The sequence below is a fragment of the Hoplias malabaricus genome, chromosome 14 (assembly GCF_029633855.1).
Source record: "Hoplias malabaricus isolate fHopMal1 chromosome 14, fHopMal1.hap1, whole genome shotgun sequence".
NCBI classification, from domain to species: domain Eukaryota; kingdom Metazoa; phylum Chordata; class Actinopteri; order Characiformes; family Erythrinidae; genus Hoplias; species Hoplias malabaricus.
Genome location: NC_089813.1, coordinates 21,981,197 through 22,001,572, shown reverse-complemented (window position 1 = coordinate 22,001,572; position 20,376 = coordinate 21,981,197). Strand labels below are relative to the sequence as shown.

At 38.6% G+C, this 20,376-nt stretch overlaps 2 protein-coding genes across 9 annotated transcripts in view; one reads left to right on the top strand and one right to left on the bottom strand.

Moving 5' to 3' along the window:
• Positions 1 to 1,274: 1,274 nt before the first annotated feature.
• Positions 1,275 to 8,265, bottom strand: snap29 (synaptosome associated protein 29). 3 transcript variants are annotated; one of them, XM_066643548.1, is made up of 6 exons: positions 7,796 to 8,265; positions 5,311 to 5,580; positions 4,982 to 5,178; positions 4,756 to 4,841; positions 3,420 to 3,524; positions 1,275 to 3,305 (listed from the first exon to the last, which is right to left on the bottom strand). In XM_066643548.1, the coding sequence occupies exons 2-6, from the start codon at positions 5,548 to 5,550 to the stop codon at positions 3,145 to 3,147; spliced, it is 789 nt and encodes a 262-aa protein (XP_066499645.1). In that variant the 5' UTR covers positions 5,551 to 5,580; positions 7,796 to 8,265; the 3' UTR covers positions 1,275 to 3,144. The 3 variants fall into 3 exon arrangements, with proteins under 3 accessions (XP_066499645.1, XP_066499646.1, XP_066499647.1); XM_066643549.1 differs by having other exon boundaries at positions 7,801 to 8,265; XM_066643550.1 differs by lacking the exon at positions 7,796 to 8,265 and adding an exon at positions 6,907 to 7,556.
• Positions 8,266 to 8,277: 12 nt separating this feature from the next.
• The window catches only part of pi4kab (phosphatidylinositol 4-kinase, catalytic, alpha b), a 62,858-nt gene continuing 50,759 nt past the window's right edge, over positions 8,278 to 20,376 (top strand). For 3 of the 6 annotated variants that reach the window (XM_066643542.1, XM_066643541.1, XM_066643546.1), the window contains exons 1-3: positions 8,281 to 8,516; positions 18,722 to 18,838; positions 20,255 to 20,348. In XM_066643542.1, the coding sequence (XP_066499639.1) occupies positions 8,418 to 8,516; positions 18,722 to 18,838; positions 20,255 to 20,348 (310 nt within the window). In that variant the 5' untranslated portion in view covers positions 8,281 to 8,417. Of the gene's footprint in view, positions 8,517 to 18,721; positions 18,839 to 20,254; positions 20,349 to 20,376 lie in introns of those variants that run through there. The other 3 variants (XR_010795316.1, XM_066643544.1, XM_066643543.1) reach the window with 2 other exon arrangements.

The following is a 20,376-nucleotide window of genomic DNA, read 5'->3' as shown; positions in this document are numbered from 1 at the left end:
GAGTTGGTGTGTTCTCCCCGTGTCCGTGTGGGTTTCCTCCGGGTGCTCCGGTTTCCTCCCACAGTCCAAAAACACACGTTGGTAGGTTGATTGGCGACTCAAAAGTGACCATAGGTGTGAGTGTCTGTGTGTGTTACCCTGTGAAGGACTGGCGCCCACTCCATGGTTTATTCCCGCCTTGCGCCCAATGATTCCAGGTAGGTTCTGGACCCACTGTGACCCTGAATTGGATAAGCGGTTACAGATAATAGATGAATGGATGTTTCACATTATATGTTGCAGTAGTTGCATTCTGTCGCCGCAAAATATGAACATGTGGAAACATGAACTTTGGGGTGCATGTCCTATGGCATTTTTATTTTTTAATTTTCAGATTATCAAGAATCTGCAATTGATATTACAGAAGATGTAGTACAAATATAATATCCCAAAGTGCACAGTTGAATTCATAAAGTTGTGTTTGCTTAAACACTGAATGTCGGTGTGTATGTCTGGTTATTTCTAATATTATTATAAATATTTATATAGATGGGCGGCACGGTGGCGCAGCAGGTAGTGTCGCAGTCACATAGCTCCAGGGGCTGTATTCCCGCCTTGCGCCCAATGATTCCAGGTAGGCTCTGGACCCACTGCACCCCTGAACTGGATAAGCGGTTACAGATAAAGAATGAAATGTGTGTTTGGTAGATTATTTCTTTGTTGTAACAATGCTTCTTGGCAGTATACCGTTGGAAAGCCTGTTAATTTCCCTTTTCAATGGTGCTACATTTGTAAGGAACATTCATTTGTGGGATGAGTATGTGGGTTGTGCCCATGAAAAATTTGCCAAATTCTCTCTGCCAAAGCCAATTACATTGTACAACCTATGTTTATAAGTAATTTCTTCAGTTTTATTTGTACAAGGTCCATCTCTCAGTGCTGCTGAAATAAAGTCAAATGTCAATATGTTTAAATATGTTCAAAAAGACAAAGGCTTTCATGGGGTGTCCTAATTTTCACATAGCTGTATAACCAAAGTTCATGCTTCCACATATTCTGTCATGTCACATGCTATGTTCACAGGGCCATTACAAAACATTTTCCACAGTAAAATTTCTTCATCTTCAGGATATCAATAGTCTGTTATATTGTGTCTTCAGTGAGCCTTTCAGATGTTTGAGACACTTTGAAAATAAAGAGATAATATCCGCGGAATGAAGCTGGACGTGTAGTTTTTCCATGGCAAGGAAGTTGTGTTTCTTTTGTCTTTTGCATGTCAAAGGAGCGTGTGGGCTATCTGGCAGGCATCCTGGGCATTTCAGCTGATGAGATTTTCTCGGTTGTAACTCGAGGTGTGAGGAGAACACATGTGCATCCTCCATCTAGCAATAAATATTTGCCATGTCAAAAGTTAGTTACCAGCAGACTTCCAAGTAACACATTTCATTTTATTTTCCTCCACGCTTAATACACTGAATATCACATTCATTTCTGAAGATACACAGTTTGGTCTGAAACATGTTTGTTTACAATGATTTTATCCCAGTTGAAAATATTTTTGCAACCTGAAGACACTTTCAGAGATTTTAATTCAAAAGAGAGGCAGTCCCACCACTAATTGTGCACTTTTTAACTACATCTATGAGTGCACTAACTGGTAATAAGTGTGCAGATTATTTGCAGAACATTTATACACATTTAACATTTAGTATGAACTCAAGTGGTTTATAAAAAAAGAAATATGTATCTCTCTTCCAGGTCATAATAGATGTAACTGTCTAAAAATTTTTTTCATCAATGGGCTTATAGCTTAAATTTAGCACGTGTTTTACAAATTCCTGAATTAATTTCTCACAGAAATAGATCATACTGTGTTTCTCAGATTCATTCATATCCTAAACCAGTCTAGAATTTCTTTAAAAAAGGAGACTGATATGTATAACTTGATCCAACCAGACACTTGCTCTAAAGTATAATGGCAAACATGTGGATTCAAAGCATTCAATTTAAGATATCAGCCATAAAATTCCAATTACCTCATTGTTAATTTTATCAGTGCCACTTTTTTCTTTTAGTGCACAATTACAGAATGTAGTCCATGTGCTCCTCTGCATGCTTTGTTTGCCTCATTTCACCCTGTGATTCAATAGGAAAGACCACCACAGAGCAGGAATTACTGGTGCTGAGGACATTTCCTCTCTGTAAATGTTGTGCTCCTACAAAATCCACCATAACATTATAACCATTCCCTTGTTTCTACACTCACTGTCTATTCTCTCAGCTCCACTGTCCATACAGGATCACTTTGTAGTTTTACAATTACAAACTCTGCAGAACAACAGAAGGAACAGAGTCTGTTTCCCTCTGTTCTTCAGTGGTCAAGATCCCAAGATGACCATTACAGATCAATCACTTAAATCACAGCTGCTCTCTGGTGGTCCTGAGCATTAAGGGGCAGGTTGAAAGGGGACAAAAGTATGCAGAGCAACAGATGAAGTCCAGTTTGTACTTACAGAACAACAGAGTCCTTCTGTAGGGTCAGTGGAGCTGAGAGAATGGACAGTACATGTAGAAACAAGCATGTGGCAAAAAACGGAAAATGAGTTGAAAAAAGACATTTAAAAATTGTGGCTGATCAGTTTACATTGACTCAGAATTGAACAATGTGGTGAAATGATATTAATTAAAAAAGGGACAAAATTGTTTTATTAAGGCATAAATAACTGACCCATCCCTTCTCTGCTGTTGCTATTTACACAAATTTCCAGTGCATATGTAAGATGACTGACCTGGGCTGCCTCACTAAATTGCATAAAGAGGGACAATACCTATTATAGACAAAAAATATATATTGGTTAGCTTGTCAAATGAAATGTAATGTTATGATCCATGCTGTTAATGGTTAGCTGCACAATTATTAAAGAAAGCAAGAAGGCAAATCTGGTAATTATTTGTCATGTGGTAGAGTTGGACTCTTATGCAATGCATGATTGGATTTCAATAATAATTATAAAAACCCCACTAACTTGAAGGTACATATAATAAGGTGTCACTGTCATTTGATGAAGAGACCATCAACACTAAGAGCTAGCAGCTACTTATATTGGGAAAAAAGTGTTTTTGAATATCCAGCCAGGCCATTGGAGTTGATAGCAGTTCCTGAGCTTATTTGAGATTTTTGATCTGGCGGTTAGTGGAGCTGATCTTGCCATCCATAGAGTCCACCTTATTAAGTAGAGAATCCAGAGAAACATCTTGATCATCAATTTCTGACTGCAAACCGAGTCCCAAGTTCTTCAGCCGATTCAGACCCAGGGACATTTCATCTGGATAATACAAACATACACAGTCTGTGCCTGATCTCAAAATGCACACATCACAATCTGTCTCATTTCTTTGATTTTTCAGTCATGAATTCAGAAATCAATATTTTGTCTCACCTAAGTTATTGTCCAGTTGTTGATGAGCAGCTCTCAAGTGTTTATTTTTTGGGTATCCATTCTGATTGGATGGTTCATTTTCAAATGAAGGAGAAGCTCCAAACCCTAGTTGATGAAAGGTTACAGTAAAATTTTAATACATGCTCTGTTGTCAAATGTTCTCAGCACATAATTTCAACCACTTACTCCAGCAGCAGTCCACTCCTTGTGAACCTACGCCAAATTTTTTAATGGCCTCTTTTTGACAATCTTTTCAAGTTATCCCTGTGGATTGTGCACCTTTTTCTACCACACTTTTTCCTTTTACTCAAACTTCCATTAATATGCTTGGATACAGCAGTAGGTTGTCAATGACTGCCTTCTGGACATCTGTCAAGTCAGCAGTCTTCCCCATGATTGTGTAGCCTACTGAACCAGACTAATCAACCATTTTAAAGGCTTAGGAAACCTTTGCAGGTCCTTGTGCTGATTATTCTAATCAACTGGCCTGAAGAGGTAGATCGACCCATGCCACACAGCACTGACACAGTAATTCATGCAAAAGGGGCCCCAACCAGTTATTGAGGGCATATACTGTAAATTCATTGCAGAAGGCCAACATTTCTTTATTAAATAGTTTTTTAAAATTGGTCTTTTAGAATTAGAATTATAATATTCTAATTTTCTGAGATACGGCTATAAGCCATAATCATCATTAAAAGAGATAAACACTTGAAATAAATCACTCTGTTTCTAATGAATCTATATGAGTTTCACTTTTTGAACTAAATTACTGAAATGAATTAACTTTCTAACGACATTCTAATTTGAGATGCACCTGTATGTAGAGTTTTCAAATGTACAGCCTAATAAGTTAGGGGATTCTTGCTCAAGAATTCAGCTGATATACAATCCTCGTTTGCTGTTGTTGGATTATCCTCTTTATATTCCATAGAAGACAGAGCTGGACCACAGGCCAATTAAACTTAGACACAGTGTGTCTACAAAGCTACATTGTTATGCCATGTGCAGAATGACCCATGGTATGATCTGGCTGAAATTATGATGGACACTGGATCTGTCTACATTCCTATTATATGACTTTGCTAATGGTACCTTAACCCATATGAAGGTCATGTATTCTGTGGATTATATAATTATAAAAAATTATAATCAAATTGATCAGCCAGAACTTTTGAAAATTTTGTCAGTAAAATAAATGGTCCGCTAAATAAATAAACAATTGATTCTTTATTTTTCTTCATTTTACAAAATATCCAAATTATTTGGAAATGGGATTGTATATGCCCAGACCTGATCCTTATTCAGTAGAATTAGGGTACATTTTTTAACATACCTGACGTGTCCAGTTTCCTCAAGTTGGGGTGGCTGGCCTCATATTTACCCTCCTGCTCTTTACTCTCAGTCAACGCATTCTGTAACCTAATGGTTATTACCAACAACACAGTTTATGCATGTTGTGTTCATTTATGACTTTCAGTTGTACTACACAAGTCCCAAAGATGAGTTTTGCATAAGTTTCCCCAACTACACTTCAACTTCATATGAAGTCATTGTAATACCTGTTGTTAGCCTGATAGGCTGTGGGCTGTTGTTTTTGTGGCACTTTGGGCTCAGGATTTCCTTTGAAGTAATTGACCAGACCTCCCCATACACTTTTAATGGAATTTATGTGCCTTTGGCTAGTCCTCATGTCCTGCTCCATATTGTCAACCATTCTCTCTGTCCTTTTCAAAACTTCTCCTTGGCGAATCAGCTCCTGTAAAAGTAAGGAGACATGCAGCATAAAATGGAGAAAAGATATCCTACAAAAATAGACAAGAAACTTGAAGTACAGTCAAGTAACATACATCAGGGAAACCAATATCATCATTCTATAAAAATATCTCACCTCTGCGGTCTCAGTCCCAATTTTTTCAGATTCATAGATGAGACCAAGTGACCGATTGCTACTGTCTACTGCAGAATTTGCTGTTCGCATCACCTCCTGCTGGAGCTGCCGCTGACGTCGCTCTGCAGGGCTTAGTTTTAGATCTTCATCTTCATCATCAAAATTAAAGCCCCTCCTAGGTCCTGCGGGTTCATCTTCATCATCGGCAAATGGGTTGTGGGATTTAGGATATGCCGCCATTCTCTGATCAGATCTGGATTACTCAAGGACCTAGGGGAAAAAATATTATGTTTATTTTGAAAAGGACTTTTGGAATAAACTGGCATATGCTTCCAGATTTCAGGTTATTATAAATCAATAAGCCATGATTGATCAGTACAGATCACTCATGTATGAGTCTGGTGAACCTTTTGAATACCAGTTCTATCAAGATATTTACTAACAGCACATATTTTCAGATTTATCAATAATACAAAAAAAGTGCACCTTAAAACTATGCCTACAACAAGCAAAAACTATATGCAGAGAAAATTTTAAATGATCATAATCCAGCATCAACGAAACAGAGCTTTCACATCCATCCATCCATTATCTGTAGCCGCTTATCCAATTCTAGGGTCGCGGGGGGTCCAGAGCTTACCTGGAATCATTGGGCGCAAGGCGGGAATAGACCCTGGAGGGGACGCCAGTCCTTCACAGGGCAACACAGACACACACACATTCACTCACACCTACGGACACTTTCGAGTCACCAATCCACCTGCAACGTGTGTTTTTGGACTGTGGGAGGAAACCGGAGCACCCGGAGGAAACCCACGCGGACACGGGGAGAACACACCAACTCCTCACAGACAGTCACCCGGAGGGGGAATCGAACCCACAACCTCCAGGCCCCTGGAGCTGTGTGACACTACCTGCTGCGCCACTGTGCCGCCCAGAGCTTTCACAGTCATAGTGAAAAACAGACACCCCTGCACTTCTAATTTTAAAGAAAATTATTTCTTTTGTTTGAAATTGATAAACAAAAAAGAGAAAATTAATCAAATTTGATATCACTCAACATTAACTATCTGGACAAAATTAATGGCGGATTTTCAAAATAGTATGAAATGCAAGAATTTCATTTGTGTGATGACCCTGTGTAATTTGTATTCAAACTCAAATGTGGCAAGTAACAATACTGACAATGTGCTGACAATACTGAAATCACACTGCAACCAGTTTAAATTGAGAAATGTTTCATTTTTGTGTCTGTGTGTGTCATTAAGTAAAAAAAGAGAAAATTGTCTGAGGTAGGTGGAATCAAAATTTAGGAAAACATGGACAATCTCAAGGCTACAAGTCATTCTTCAGAGATCTTAATGTTCCTGTTTCCACTATGTGCACATATATTTAGAAGTTGCACAAAGAGAAAGAAGAGAAATATTGATGCAATGTTGCAGCCAACCTGCACACACAATATACAACAGGGTCAGCTCATGCTTTCCTTCACCATGAGAATGAAACAAGATGTTTGGTAGGACACCCAGGTAGGACCCCACTTCTGATACAGTGCTGAGACATAAAAAGGCTGGAATATATTTATCCAGAACTTACCTGATGAAGCTACAATGCTCATGGGAGGAGGTACTGTGTACAGATGAGCTCATCCTGGTATCCTATATAGAAAATGTAATGAGGCTTGCAAAGGAAGTGCACAGTCCCTTTGGTCAAACATGGAGCACCCATGGAGAAATCTCAAAAGAGAAGTTGGGAGAAGGCACTTTTCAAACCTGAGAGACCTGGAGTAGTTTTCAAAAGAAAAGTGGTACAAAATTCCAGTAGAAAGTTGTACCAACACACCGAAGGTCAAAGGAATTAAATGATTTCAGTTGTTGTTTCCAAAAGTTGTGCTACCACATGCTGATGGTGCCAATCATTTTCCTAAGTTCATTTGAGTGTTTGTGTGGAATGTGAAAAGATTTGATGTTTTCTCCGGTTTTGTGTCGTTCCAAAGCAAACAAACATATAAACACTAAAGTATTTGCAACAAAAGGTGCAGGGGTGCCAGTACTTTTGGCATTGATTGTAGAGGTGGTGTATATGCTGCCATGTAGTGCTTCAATAGTATTTCTATTAAAAGATTTTTTAACATTTAAGGAATGGGAGACACACACACACACAATACTGCTTTAGCCAAACAACGCTAAGCACATTAGCAGTTAACAGCTGACTACTGTCACAGGCATATTATCTGGAAATCCTTTATAAAAAAAAAAACAAAAAAAAACGATAAATATGATCTAATCTTAAAACGTCTTCTAACTAAATTTAGCCAACTATGGATTTAAGATTCTTATAGAAGCTTGTAGATAAGCTACCTGTGAAACCATCTCTAATAACGCTATATTACGGTTCACGACTAAATCCCCTCAGAAGGACATTCACATTCGTTACCTTTTGATAGTATAAATGAATGTTTATGTATAACGAATAAAGAGCCTACCATACCACTGCTGTCTGAAGGGTGGTGGTGATCAGGTGACTGCTGTGTAGAAACAGCTTCCTGGCGTGATGACGTCAGACGCAGTTTCACGTACAACAACACAGCAGTATACAGCATATTATATAGCACAAAAAGGCTGTCTGTATACGTCTAGAAGACAAGAGATTCTGCATATGTGTCTTGCATTTGTTATTTATATCCATCTATAATCAGCCATAAGGTTCACGAATCCCTGTCTAACATTTACAGCGCTGTCTGACTGCAAAACCCATGGTTATTGGGTATAAAGAGCTATAAAGGGTGCTCTGCGCCAGTTTTATACCACAGATATAACAGGAATTATTTTTTCTTTTGGATAAGTGATTTAAGGTCTAGAGTCTTAACCAGCTCAACACTCAGGATCGTTGAATTCGTTCCCACTCAGCCTCGCTGTTGCTACTGCTTTCAAGTGACACGCCCTCCACTCACACTTCACGCACAGAGATATCACGCCTCCTCCACTCCTCCTCCACTGTGCGTGTTTTGTGCCTCAGGACTTGCCGTATTGCGGTTCTCTCGCCCACGTAGGTGCGTTCATCGTGGTTAGAGCTGAACTTTCCCCGTATTTACAAGAGGGGCGACCATGTCGGCGAAGGGCGGCGGAACGCGGGACTTCTATTTCAACACAGTGCTCTCTCTGGCTCGCTCCCTGGCGGCACACAAACCCGCGCCCCTCGATAAGGTACGAACTCGAGACACTCATTTGATGCATAAAGCACATCCTGTTCGTTTGTGTGAGTTCTTAAAACTTCAGCCTCAGGTCGCCTCTTCGCAGCGATAGATTTGAGAAGTGATATACTTTAGAAAATGAAATGATTTAGGGTTGTGTTTTAATTGTAGCTATTTATCTTCCTGTTAAAGATGTACACTGATGGCGTGAACTGGTACCAGCTCGTACCCTTGTATTTTTGAACTGTGAACATTAGAGCCTTTTGTTTAAATTTAACAGTATCAAACAAAGCTACAGGAAACGCCCATGTTAACGTGGCTTAAACTGTACAGACAACAACAACAACAACAACAAACAAACAAAACTAAAACAAAAGACACAAACCTTGAAACGTTTCTGTTTATTCCAGGATTCAGCAATAGTTTCCAGTATATTCCTGATGAGCGGATGCTGATTGTATAACAGGTGCTCTGTTACTGGTTAGAGGGAATTAATAGTTTCTTATTACCCCTGTCCAAATTATAAAATGGAGTATAGTATCTTCACTTGACTTTTTAATTAGCCGAACAAAAGGAAAGGTATTTACTCCATGAACATCCCACCTTCCTGAAACATGCCTGCAACAAGTCCTGTGACAACAAGTTCTAAAACATATATCTTTAAAACAAATATCCCAAACAGCTAATTTTGCTGCAGTTAAAAGGGACTGCTTACAGACCATAATAAATATTTAAACTTGGCTAATTGAAAGAGTAGTGAAGAATAGTATAGTGCTTTTTACAACTGATGTTGTCACAAAGCAGCTTCACAGAACTCTGGTAAGACAAAGTTTTGACATGAAATGCAAGAATGTAAAAATATAAAAAAAAAATCCCCAGGTGAGCAAGCCAAGGGCGACAGTGGCAAGTGGCTACTCCCTCAGCTGAGGAAGAAACCTTGGGTGGAACCAAGGCGCACAAGGGGTGACCTAGCCTCCTCTGGTCAATCTATTGGTAATAATAGTTAGGAGTCCATGAAAACGTCAGTGAAGTGCAGACAGCTCCAAGGCAATTTGTAGTGGCTGGAGCGTGGTCAGTTGGTCTGAAATGTGGAGCAATAGCTTGACAGTCATCCAACAGTGTCCAGCCGGACAGGTGGGCGGTCGTTTACTCAGAAAAATGTAAAGGGATGGAATTAGTTTTAAGCTGTTTGGTGTTTGTAAAGCAGAAAATGTGAACATTTCCAGAGTGTGGCTAATGATTCCAGCAAATCTGACTATGACAGCTTTAACTAAAAGGAGAGAACCAGAAGGACACACACATGCAGGAGCGTCCTGAAACACTGGCATCCCTCCACTCCACCGTCAACAAACCCGAGTGATCGCGTGATGTGGCAGGACGACACCTGCATCTCAGTTTATTATAATTTCTTGTGTCCATGGACCCCCTGGATCTGCTGCCTTTATCTATGGGGGAACATTAACTACCAAAAGCTAAACTAACCAAATGAGTTTTTAGTCTAGATTTGAAGATTGCGACTGTGTCTGAGTCCCAAACATTTTCTGGAAGATCATTCCAGGGTAGGGGGGCTTTATAAGAAAATGCTCTTTCCCCAAACTGAGGCCTTCTGAATTCTGGGAACAATTAAAAATCCAGTACTCTGTGATCTGTGTAATTGGCTCATAATAGGAAATAATATCTTGAAAGTATTCAGGAGCGAGCCCATATGCAGAGCTAATCGCTGGGGAATTTAACAGGCAGTTTGAAGTGATGATAGAACTGGACTGATATGTTCAAATTTTCTAGTTTTAGTAAGGACCCTGGCTGCAGCTTTTTGAACTAATTGAAGTTTAAATAACTGCTTGTGCATCCTGTCTGTAGTGCATTACAATAGTCTCGCATTGAACTAATAAAGGCATGTACTAATGTTTCTGCGTCGTGCAGGGACAAGGGATTTCTAATCTTAGTGATGTTGTGAAGATGTAAAAAAGCTGTCCTAGTGATACTGCTTATGTGCTGATCAAATGATAAATCCAGGTCAATTATGACATTCTTTGCTGCTCAACCAGGTCTAACTAGAAAGCAAGATTTAAAATTAAATCTGATCATTTATTTCTTGCCACCTTTGTACCCAAAAGCAGGACCTCGGTTTTGTTGCTATTTAGAAGGAGGAAGTTATGCAACATCCAAACTTTCATGTCTTTTACACAGTCCTCTATTTTCTTTAATCTTTCTTTGTCATTGAGCTTGGCTGAAATATACAGTTGTGTGTTGTCTGTGTAACAGTGAAAGTTAATGTCGAAAGCTGCACTGAGGTCAAGAAGCACCAACAGGGATGCGTGGCCTAGATTAGAGGCAATAAGAAGATGGTTTGTTATCTTGACTAGAGCTGTATCTGTGCTATGATGTGGCCTGAATCCAGATTGGAATTTTTCATATATATGATTCTTATGTAGATATGAACTAAGTTGTTGGGCCACAGCTTTTTCTAAGATCTTGGATAGAAATGGCAGATTAGATATAGGCCTGTAATTAGACAGTGTGCTAGCATCAAGATTTGGTTTCTTGATCATAGGTTTAATAACTGCTAGTTTAAAAACTTTGGGTACATGGCCCAGGCTAAGGAATGAGTTTACTATAGTTAAAAGAGGATAGATAATAGCTGGTAGTAATTCTTTGAGTAATTTTGTGGGAATTGCATCAAGTGTGCAAGTTGTACAGTTTGCGGAGGTGATAATCTTTTCTAGCTGACTGTGGGTGTGGGTAAAAGATTTCAAGTCTTTCTTTTACAATTATGTTAAGTTTTATATCAGCCACATCGGGTATCAGCCAGGTCATATTTAATACTGTGGGTTGAGTTTGTTGTCTAATATTCTCAATTTCCTTATTAAAAAAAGTCCATAAAGACTTTACTGGTGAGTGTTGCTGGAATTAGTTGTTCAGAACCTGCTTGATTTTTAATTTTTGTTTGTAGGTCTGGAAAACACACTAAACAGTACTCTAGAGTGATTTTTATTACTGGAGATCAGCAAGTCCAGATATGCAGAGTGATCTTTAGTGAGGGTATTTCTATATTTTATAAGGCTGTCCTTCCAGGCAGAGTGGAACACTTCCAGCTTCATTGATCACAATTTCTGGTCTAGTTTCTCTGCTGTTTGTTTTAAGGTATGTGTTTTGTCACTGTACCATGGGGCAAGCTTTTTTTGACTCTTTGACATGAAATGTAAAAACAAATGTAAAACCCTCAAGTGAGCAAGCCAGGGGCGACAGTGGCACTCACAAGGGGTGACCCATCCTCCTCTGGTCAATCTACTGGTGATGATAGTTAGTAGTCCATGAGAACTTCAGTGTAGGGACAGCTTCAGGCACTTGGTGGTTGCTGGAGCATGGGCAGCTGGTCTGAAGTGTGGAGGAGGGTCTCGACAGTCATCCATCAGTGTCCAGACAGACAGGTGGGCAGTTGTTTACTCGGAAAGATGTAAAGGGATGGAATTAGTTTTGAACTGTTTTGTGTTTGTAAGGTAGAAAATATGAAAATTTCCAGAGTGTGGCTAATGACTCCGGCAGATCTGACTATGACAGCTTTAACTAAAAGGAGAGAATCAGAAGGACACACAGACACGGGAGCATCCTGAAACACTGGCATCCCTCCGCTCCACCGTCAACAAACCTGAGTGATCGCGAGAAGCGGCGGGACGACAGCACCAGCGTCTCAGTTTACTATAATTCCCTGTGTCCATGGACCCCCCGGATCTGCCGCCTTTATCTATGGGGGAGCATTAGCTACCAAAAGATAAACTAAACAGATGTGTTTTTAGCTTAGATTTGAAGATTGCGACTGTGTCTGAGTCCCGAACATTTTCTGGAAGATCATTCCAGAGTCTGGGGGCTTTATAAAAAAGGCTCTTCCCCCAGCTGAGGCCTTCTGAATTCTAGGAACAATTAAAAATCCAGTATTCTGTGATCTGAGTGAACGTGGAGGCTCATAATAGGAAATTGTATCTTGAAGATATTCAGGACCAAGCCCATGTAGAGCTTTATATGTTAATAACAAAATTTTGTAGTCAATGCGGAATTTAACAGGCAGCCAATGAAGTGATGATAAAGCTGGGCTGATATGTTCAAATTTTCTAGTTTTAGTGAGGACCCAAGCTGCAGCATTTTGAACTAGTTGAAGTTTTCTTAAATTGCTGCTGGTGCATCCTGACAGTAGTGCGTTACAGTAGTCAAGCCTTGAAGTAATAAAGGCATGTACTAATGTTTCTGCGTCCTGAAGGGCTAAGGCATTTCTAATCTTAGCAATATTCCGAAGATGTAAAGTGTCCTAGTGATACTACCTATGTGTTGATCAAATGATAATTCCGGGTCAATTATGACACCAAGATTTTTTGCTGCTGAACCAGGTTTAACTGGAAAGTCAGCTAGATTTAAAATTAAATCTGATCATTTATTTCTTGCCACTTTTGGACCCAAAAGCAGGACCTCTCTTTTGTTGCTGTTTAGAAGGAGGAAGTTACGCAACATCCAGCCTTTCACGTCTTTTACACAGTCCTCTATTTTCTTTAATCTGTGTTTGTCATCGGGCTTGGCTGAAATATACAATTGTGTGTCGTCTGCGTAACAGTGAAAGTTAATGTCATGGTTTCTTATAACTGTGCCTAGCGGTAACATGTATAATGTGAATAATAATGGTCCTAAAATAGAGCCTTGTGGAATTCCAAATCTTACTTTAGAGTAATTTGAATTTAGATTGTTTACTTTTACAAACTGATAACGTTCCGTTAAGTAAGATTTGAACCATAATAGGGCTGTCCCTGTGATTCCAACCATGTTTTCTAACCTTTCTATGAGAATATTGTGGTCTATTGTATCGAAGGCTGCACTTAGGTCAAGAAGCACCAACAGGGATACGTGGCCTTGATTAGAGGCAAGAAGAAGATCATTTGTTATCTTGACTAGAGCTGTCTCTGTACTATGATGTTGCCTGAATCCAGATTGGAATTTTTCATATATATGATTCTTATGTAGATATGAACTAAGTTGTTGGGCCACAGCTCTTTCTAAGATCTTGGACAGAAATGGCAAATTAGAAATAGGCCTGTAATTAGACAGTGTACTAGCATCAAGATTTGGTTTCTTGATCATAGGTTTAATAACTGCTAGTTTAAAAGCTTTGGGTACATGGCCCAGACTAAGGGATGAGTTTACTATAGTTAAAAGAGGATTAATAATAGCTGGTAGTACTTCTTTGAGCAACTTTGTGGGAATTGCATCAAGTGTGCAAGTTGTACAGTTTGCGGAGGAGATAATCTTCTCTAGTTCTAATTGTGGGAGTGGGTAAAATGTTTCAAGTCTTTCTTTTACAGTTATATTATGTTTTATATCATTCACATCGGGTGGCAGCCAGGATGGATTTGATCCTGTGGCTTGAGTTTGTTGTCTAATATTCTCAATTTTATTATTAAAAAAGTCCATAAAATCTTTACTGGTGAGAGTTGCTGGAATTAGTTGTTCAGAACCTGCTTGATTTTTTGTAATTCTAGAAAACACACTAAACAGTGCTCTCTGATTATTTTTATTATTGGAGATCAGCGAGGCCAGATATGCTGAGCGAGCTTTAGTGAGGACATTTCTATACTCTATAAGGCTGTCCTTCCAAGCAGAATGGAACACTTCAAGCTTGGTTGATCGCCATTTCCGCTCTAGTTTTCGTAATGTTTGTTTTAAAGTACGGGTCTTATCATTATACCATGGTGCGAGCTTTTTCTGTCTTATACTTTTATGTTTAAGTGGTGCTACCTTTTCTAAAGTAGATCGACAGGTATTTTCTAGGTAATCAGTTAGTACATCTAGGTCCATTGGGTCTGATGGAGTTGGAACTGGGGTCGATAGTTCTGGTAGGTTTTCTATAAATTGTAGGGCGGTAGATGGTTTTATTATATGCCTTGTAGAATAGCGAGGGTTCTTACATATATTATGGCTAAAACGTAGCTCATATGAAATTAAGTAATGATCGGAGATTGCTAAGGATTGCGGTAAGATATTAATTTTGTCAATGTTAAGACCTAGTGTCAGAACTAAGTCTAAAGTGTGGCTGCAGTAGTGTGTAGGCCCTGTTACATTTTGAGTAATACCAATAGAGTCTAAGATTGAGGTAAATGCCTTTTTTAGTGGGTCACTTTCCTTCTCAAAATGGATATTGAAATCTCCTACAATTATAACTTTATGATTGCACACCGCTAGGTTTGTAGCAAAATTGCTGAATTCTTTCAGAAATTCTAAGTAAGGCCCTGGTGGTCTGGAAATGTTGCATAATAAAAATGCGTCCTTTTTTGTGACCGGATTTGTAATAATAGTGGAGAGTACCTCAAAAGAAGAGAAGGTGTCACATTGTTTAAGACTAATTTCTAGGGTATAATGGTAAATTACACATACTCCACCTCCTTTGCCTGATATTCTTGGGCTATGTGCATAATTATAGCCTAGGGGGGTGGCTTCATTTAGTGCTAAATATTCATTTGGTCTAACCCACGTTTCCGTGAGACAGAAAACATTGAATTTATGATCACTTATAATATCATTTACAATGAGTGCTTTGTTGAGTAACCCAAATTTTAGTTCTGAGGTGTTGCTGCTAGGTGTTGTGTATGATTTAATATTGAATAGGTTGCTGAAACAGGCTGATTTTGTTTTTCTACTTTTATATTTAGTTCGGGGGAAAGACACAGTTGAACCTGGGTGACGCCTCAAGACAGTTCGCAGAGGGTCGGTTTAGCCTGTCTGTCTGCGACCTGGTCCCGGCTCTGGATTGTCAGCAGCTATCTACACTACTCTGCTGACTAACTAAAAGACTATGTGCTATGCTGCAAGAAAGTAAGGCAGCACCCTCCCGCATGGGGTGGATACCATCCCTACCTATAAGACCAGGCTTGCCCTCAAAACGTAACCAATTGTCTATAAAGCCCACTTGATTTTCGGAACACCACTTGGACATCCAGCAGTTTAACGCCCAAAGTCTGCTGTAAGCTTCGTCGCCACGCTGCATTGGTTTGGGGCCAGAGCAGATTACGGCATCGGACATCGTCTGGGCCAGTTTAATCACCTCTGTAATATTACCTCAGACTGCCGCAGACGAATATCATTGGCCCTTACATGAATGACTACCCTCGAATATCTCCTATTAGCTAACAGTCTAAGGTTGCCACTAATATCCGGCGCTCTGGCTCCCGATAAACAGCTAACTGTTACTGCCGGCGCCCCTAAAGGAGTAGCTAGTTTCACGTGTCGAACAATAGAGTGTCCTATAACCAGAGCACTCTTAACAGGCTCCTCAGCGGGTGCTTTGCTGAGCGGGGCAAACCTGTTTGACACGCGAATCGGAGGAGCGTGGTGTCTCGGTGGGCTCACCTCAGCGTTAGCATCAGCCTTAGCTTTCCGGCTATGACGCCGAGACGTCACCCATTCACCCCGCTGTGAGGGCTCTAACGCCGGAGTCGTGGGGGTGCTAACTCTCCCTAAGGCACCCGAAGTTGCTAACACTGAATCTCGCTGTTTATCCCTTAATAATAAGCTCCGGATGCGCACTTCTAACTGGTCCACTTTGTCCACCAGAGAGCTAACTAGCTGACACTTAGTACAAACAGAACCACTATCTTTATCGCTAGAGGTGGAAAAGGGGGTTAAACTAAACATGCCACACTCTGAGCAGGCAAAACAGCCAGTAGTAGCCATGGAATTGCAGGTACTTACCGCTTTTAGTTGATTTTAGTAACTTACACCAAGAACGTTACTCCAGGGTCCGGTGGCAGTTTTAGTGCCTCTGTAATGAATATTCCTGTGGAGACAATCTAAAAGATAGATCTATGAATGGTTAGTAGGTTATAAAAACAGATGTAAATGTAGAAATAACAGTGGAAATGAGTAAACAGGAAAACCGAGCGATCAAAACAGCTTCCAAACGGGTACAGAAACAGCCAAACGGGTTGCCAGATTAGTAGATGGTTTTATTATACGCTTTGTAGAATAGTGAGAGGACATGCATATATTATGGCTAATAGAGTCTAGGATTGAAGTAAATGCCTTTTTTAGTGGGTCATCTACCTTCTCAAAAAGGATATTGAAATCTTCTACAATTATAACTTTATGATTGCGCACAGCTAGATTTGCAGAGAAATCACTAAATTATTTAAAAAATTCTGAGTATGGCTCTGGTGGTCTGTAAATGTTACATAATAATAATGTATCCTTTTTTGTGACCAAGTTTCTAATAATAGTTGAGAGAACCTCAAAAGAAGTGAAGCGGTCACATTGTTTAAGTCTGTTATCTAGGGTATTTTGGTAAATTACACATTCTTCGCCTCCTTTGCCTGATAATCTTGGGCTATGTACACAGTTATAGTCTAGAGGGGTGGCTTCATTAAGTGCTAAATATTAATTTGGTGTAACCCGCGTTTAGACCAAATGAGACAGAAAACATAAAATTTATGATCACTTATCATTTACGATGCCTTATTAACACAATTTTTAGATATGATGTGTTGCTGCTACCATATATGTATGATTTAATATTGGTAAGGCTGCTATCATATGTGTATGATTTTAACGTTGATTCGATGATATAAAGATGACTACATGGGGGAAAAAAAAACACTTTTACCCACTCATTTATGATATGGGGTTGCATGTCAGGTACATGACCATGGGAGCTTTATGCAGGTGTACAGTGATATTCTTCACTTTTTCTTATTCTATTTATAAAAATATAAGTGGTGTTTTTTTTCGGGTTATATAGCCGAACACATTGTGACATTGTCACGGAACAAAAGGTTTTAAGGCTTTTCCTTCAGGAAAAGCATGTCACATCAATGATGAGCCAGCAAACACTGATCAAACAAATACTGATCTCTATTCAAGAATGTTTGAACCAGCTTGATGTAGAATATTGTTTATTATATTAGTCCAAAGGATTCAAGTATGAGAAACTACTCTGTAGCTGTAAGTATGAATGTTGTTTATTTAATTTTTTTTTAAGATTAGTGAAAAATAAAGTTTTTCCTCAACAGTGAATGAATCTACTTGATCTAGTAAAAAGGCCATTCATTTTAATAATTAAATATAATGTGTAAGTAGTGATGGGTGATTAAAAAAAAATATCGATATGTTTCGGTGATTTTTTTTGCTTGATAACGATGATAAGTTTGGGTAACAGAGCTCAATAAACCTTAATTTCTATCCCTGATTAGCACAGCAATATTAGTAATATATTAGTATATTAGTAATGGACATTTGGTGTATTCAGTCAAAGATGTCCAAATGTCACAATGTGGCAAAATGTTAATATTGCGATTAAATATAGAGATGATCAATAATAATATATTATTACATTCATGTCAAAATGTTCAGCTATTAAAATGTTTTGTGCCATATATAACATATATAAAAGAAATATTTAAATGAAATTTGTGTTTGTAATATGTCGTAACTACAGATTATTCTCAGTTTCACTGAAGGGCTACTTTGTTTTTAACACTTCCATTTGAAGACCTTTCTTTTCAAATATACTTCCCTATAAACACTGAAAAGTCAGAACAAATTACGCAGTTTGCTAAAAGCTTACTGAGACACATCTGTGAAACAGCATAATCATGGTTGGCTTTTCTGCACTTGCTGTTGCTCCAGACCGTTCATATTGGCTGTAGGCAAGCTACCAACATTTACATCTCATTCTTCAGTTTGTCTGGTGGCCTGAAATTAATTAACCTGACATTTCAAATCTATCACTGCCTGCTGCTGTCCTTGCGTGTGTGGCTATTTTATATATTTGTGAGGACTAGATATTGCACATTTTGTAATATTGTGAGGACGTTTGGTGGTCCTCACAACATCTATTATTTGGTGTGTTTATTTGTTTATGTATTTATTTATTGTTTGAAACAAAACAGGTACTTTAATGTGAAAATGTATATAAGAGTGGCAAAACCAAAGTGCATGGGTTCGTGCTCACTGACACATATGGGTTAAATGAGGAGAATGAAAATAAAATTATATTTATACCCTTTAATACCTTTTATTTCAATGGATAAGCAGGTATCCTGAAACCTTTGGCTAAATACTTTATTTCTTGGACTACCACTTGTATGTCTCTTGTCTTGGTTTCCTGTTTCAATTACTTAAGTCCCATATTATGATCTCATATTTATACATCCTATAATTTAATCTATTTCTTCATTTTCACCACAGGTACAGAAACTGCTATGCATGTGCCCAACAGATACCCGGGATATGTTCACTCTGGATATCAGACGCAGGGATGCTGTTATTGCTCTGGCTGTTTTCCTGGTGGAATCAGATTTACAGGTGAGGTGCAGCCACTAGTGACATATGTAGGTAGCCGGGTGGAAAATAAAATTATTATTGTTCCAGAGCTTTCAATTTGGAAAAATAAACACAAACAGGTTATCAGTATCCTTTCTGTAAGTGCATGTAATGATGTTTAAATAGACACTGTCCCTTTAAGAAACCCGGCTTATCACGAAAGGTTGTTGCCAGAGCACATGCTTTTGGTGTTTGGTGGGGATGAAATAGCTCTGAGAGAGAAATCCAGTTGGTTATGTGTAAGCAGTTGTGAGCAGTTCAACTGGGGGGGGGTCTAATATAGTCGAGATTTGTAAATCATTGGTGTATTTATTTTGCCAGTCATTTTGCACTGTATTCTTTCAAATTCTTCAATGAGTTTGTAATTAAAATCTATCTGTACTTAAAACCAAATGCAGCATTTAGAAAGAAAATAAGCAAGCAAAACAAGAACGTTAATTTTTGTTTAAGTGACAAGCAAATAAAGAGCACACAGTATTAGGTATGTTGTTACCTATTTCACCGCACCACATGTAGTCTGTTTATGTTGAGTCAGACTTCATGGATATACTCATAAATAGTGTTCATTCTTTTTAGAAAATAATGTGTACATTTATTTTATTATGAAAGAACTGTGTTAAAACCAGCTGATGTGCTCATAGGATTAAAGGGGATATGTGGTTACAACAGTGCACCAACAGTAGCAGGGTTGATGGAGCCAAATCCCATGACCTGCACAAACAACTATGATATATGCTAATAAGCTTTTTTTTGAAACCTGCAAATAAGAAAAGTTAGAATCTAATATCAGGCTGCTGAAAGACACTCAGCGTTTACTTTTGCATTAGGCAAATATCAATACAGCAGCAGTTCTCACACTTGGGGGCAAGATGATTTTCTGTGGGAATGTATTAAACAGTTTTAAAAATATATATATATTTTTAACATAAAATCAGTAGTTTTTAAAACTATTCAGCAGTCTAAAGATGTACAATTTAATGTTTCTTTACTGTTAAAAGTAAAAAGTTACAAGTGGCTCTGTTTCTACAAGAGCACCTTCAGGTGGCCCTACATACTGGGTGGGGGGGGGGGTGTCTGCATTATTAGAATGAATTTATAAGGTTTAGCTTCATAAGTGACCCACTTATATATTAGAATGAATATATAAGGTGGGCCCGTCTGAAATTATTGATTTATTGATTACAAATTATTGACAGTTTGTGAGATCTGATCAGTTTTTTTGGGGCAGTTACAAGAAAAAAATGTTTATGAACCAGTGCAATAGAGCACAGCCTGATTTTAACAAAAGGGAGAATATTGACAGCTGATTATATAAGTTTATGATATATGATCATCTCCTAATATTGTGTGGTAAGTATAAAAACACCATATAATATTTCTCTCTTTTTTATTTACCAGCACAAGGATATAGTTGTGAGTTACCTGCTGAGTCTTCTCAAGGGGCTGCCCAGAGTGCAGTGGGTGGAGGAGGTGACTGGGAGGAAGAGCAAAGGTATAACATTCACACAGGGCAAATTGAT

Excerpts from the sequence above, each read along its gene's own strand:
- snap29 (XM_066643548.1), bottom strand. The coding sequence starts at position 5,550 with ATGGCGGCATATCCTAAATCCCACAACCCATTTGCCGATGATGAAGAT. Across the intron at positions 5,179-5,310 it reads TTGGGACTGAGACCGCAGAG|GAGCTGATTCGCCAAGGAGA; the intron begins GTGAGATATTTT and ends TTACTTTTACAG. Across the intron at positions 3,306-3,419 it reads ACAACTGGACAATAACTTAG|ATGAAATGTCCCTGGGTCTG; the intron begins GTGAGACAAAAT and ends TGTATTATCCAG.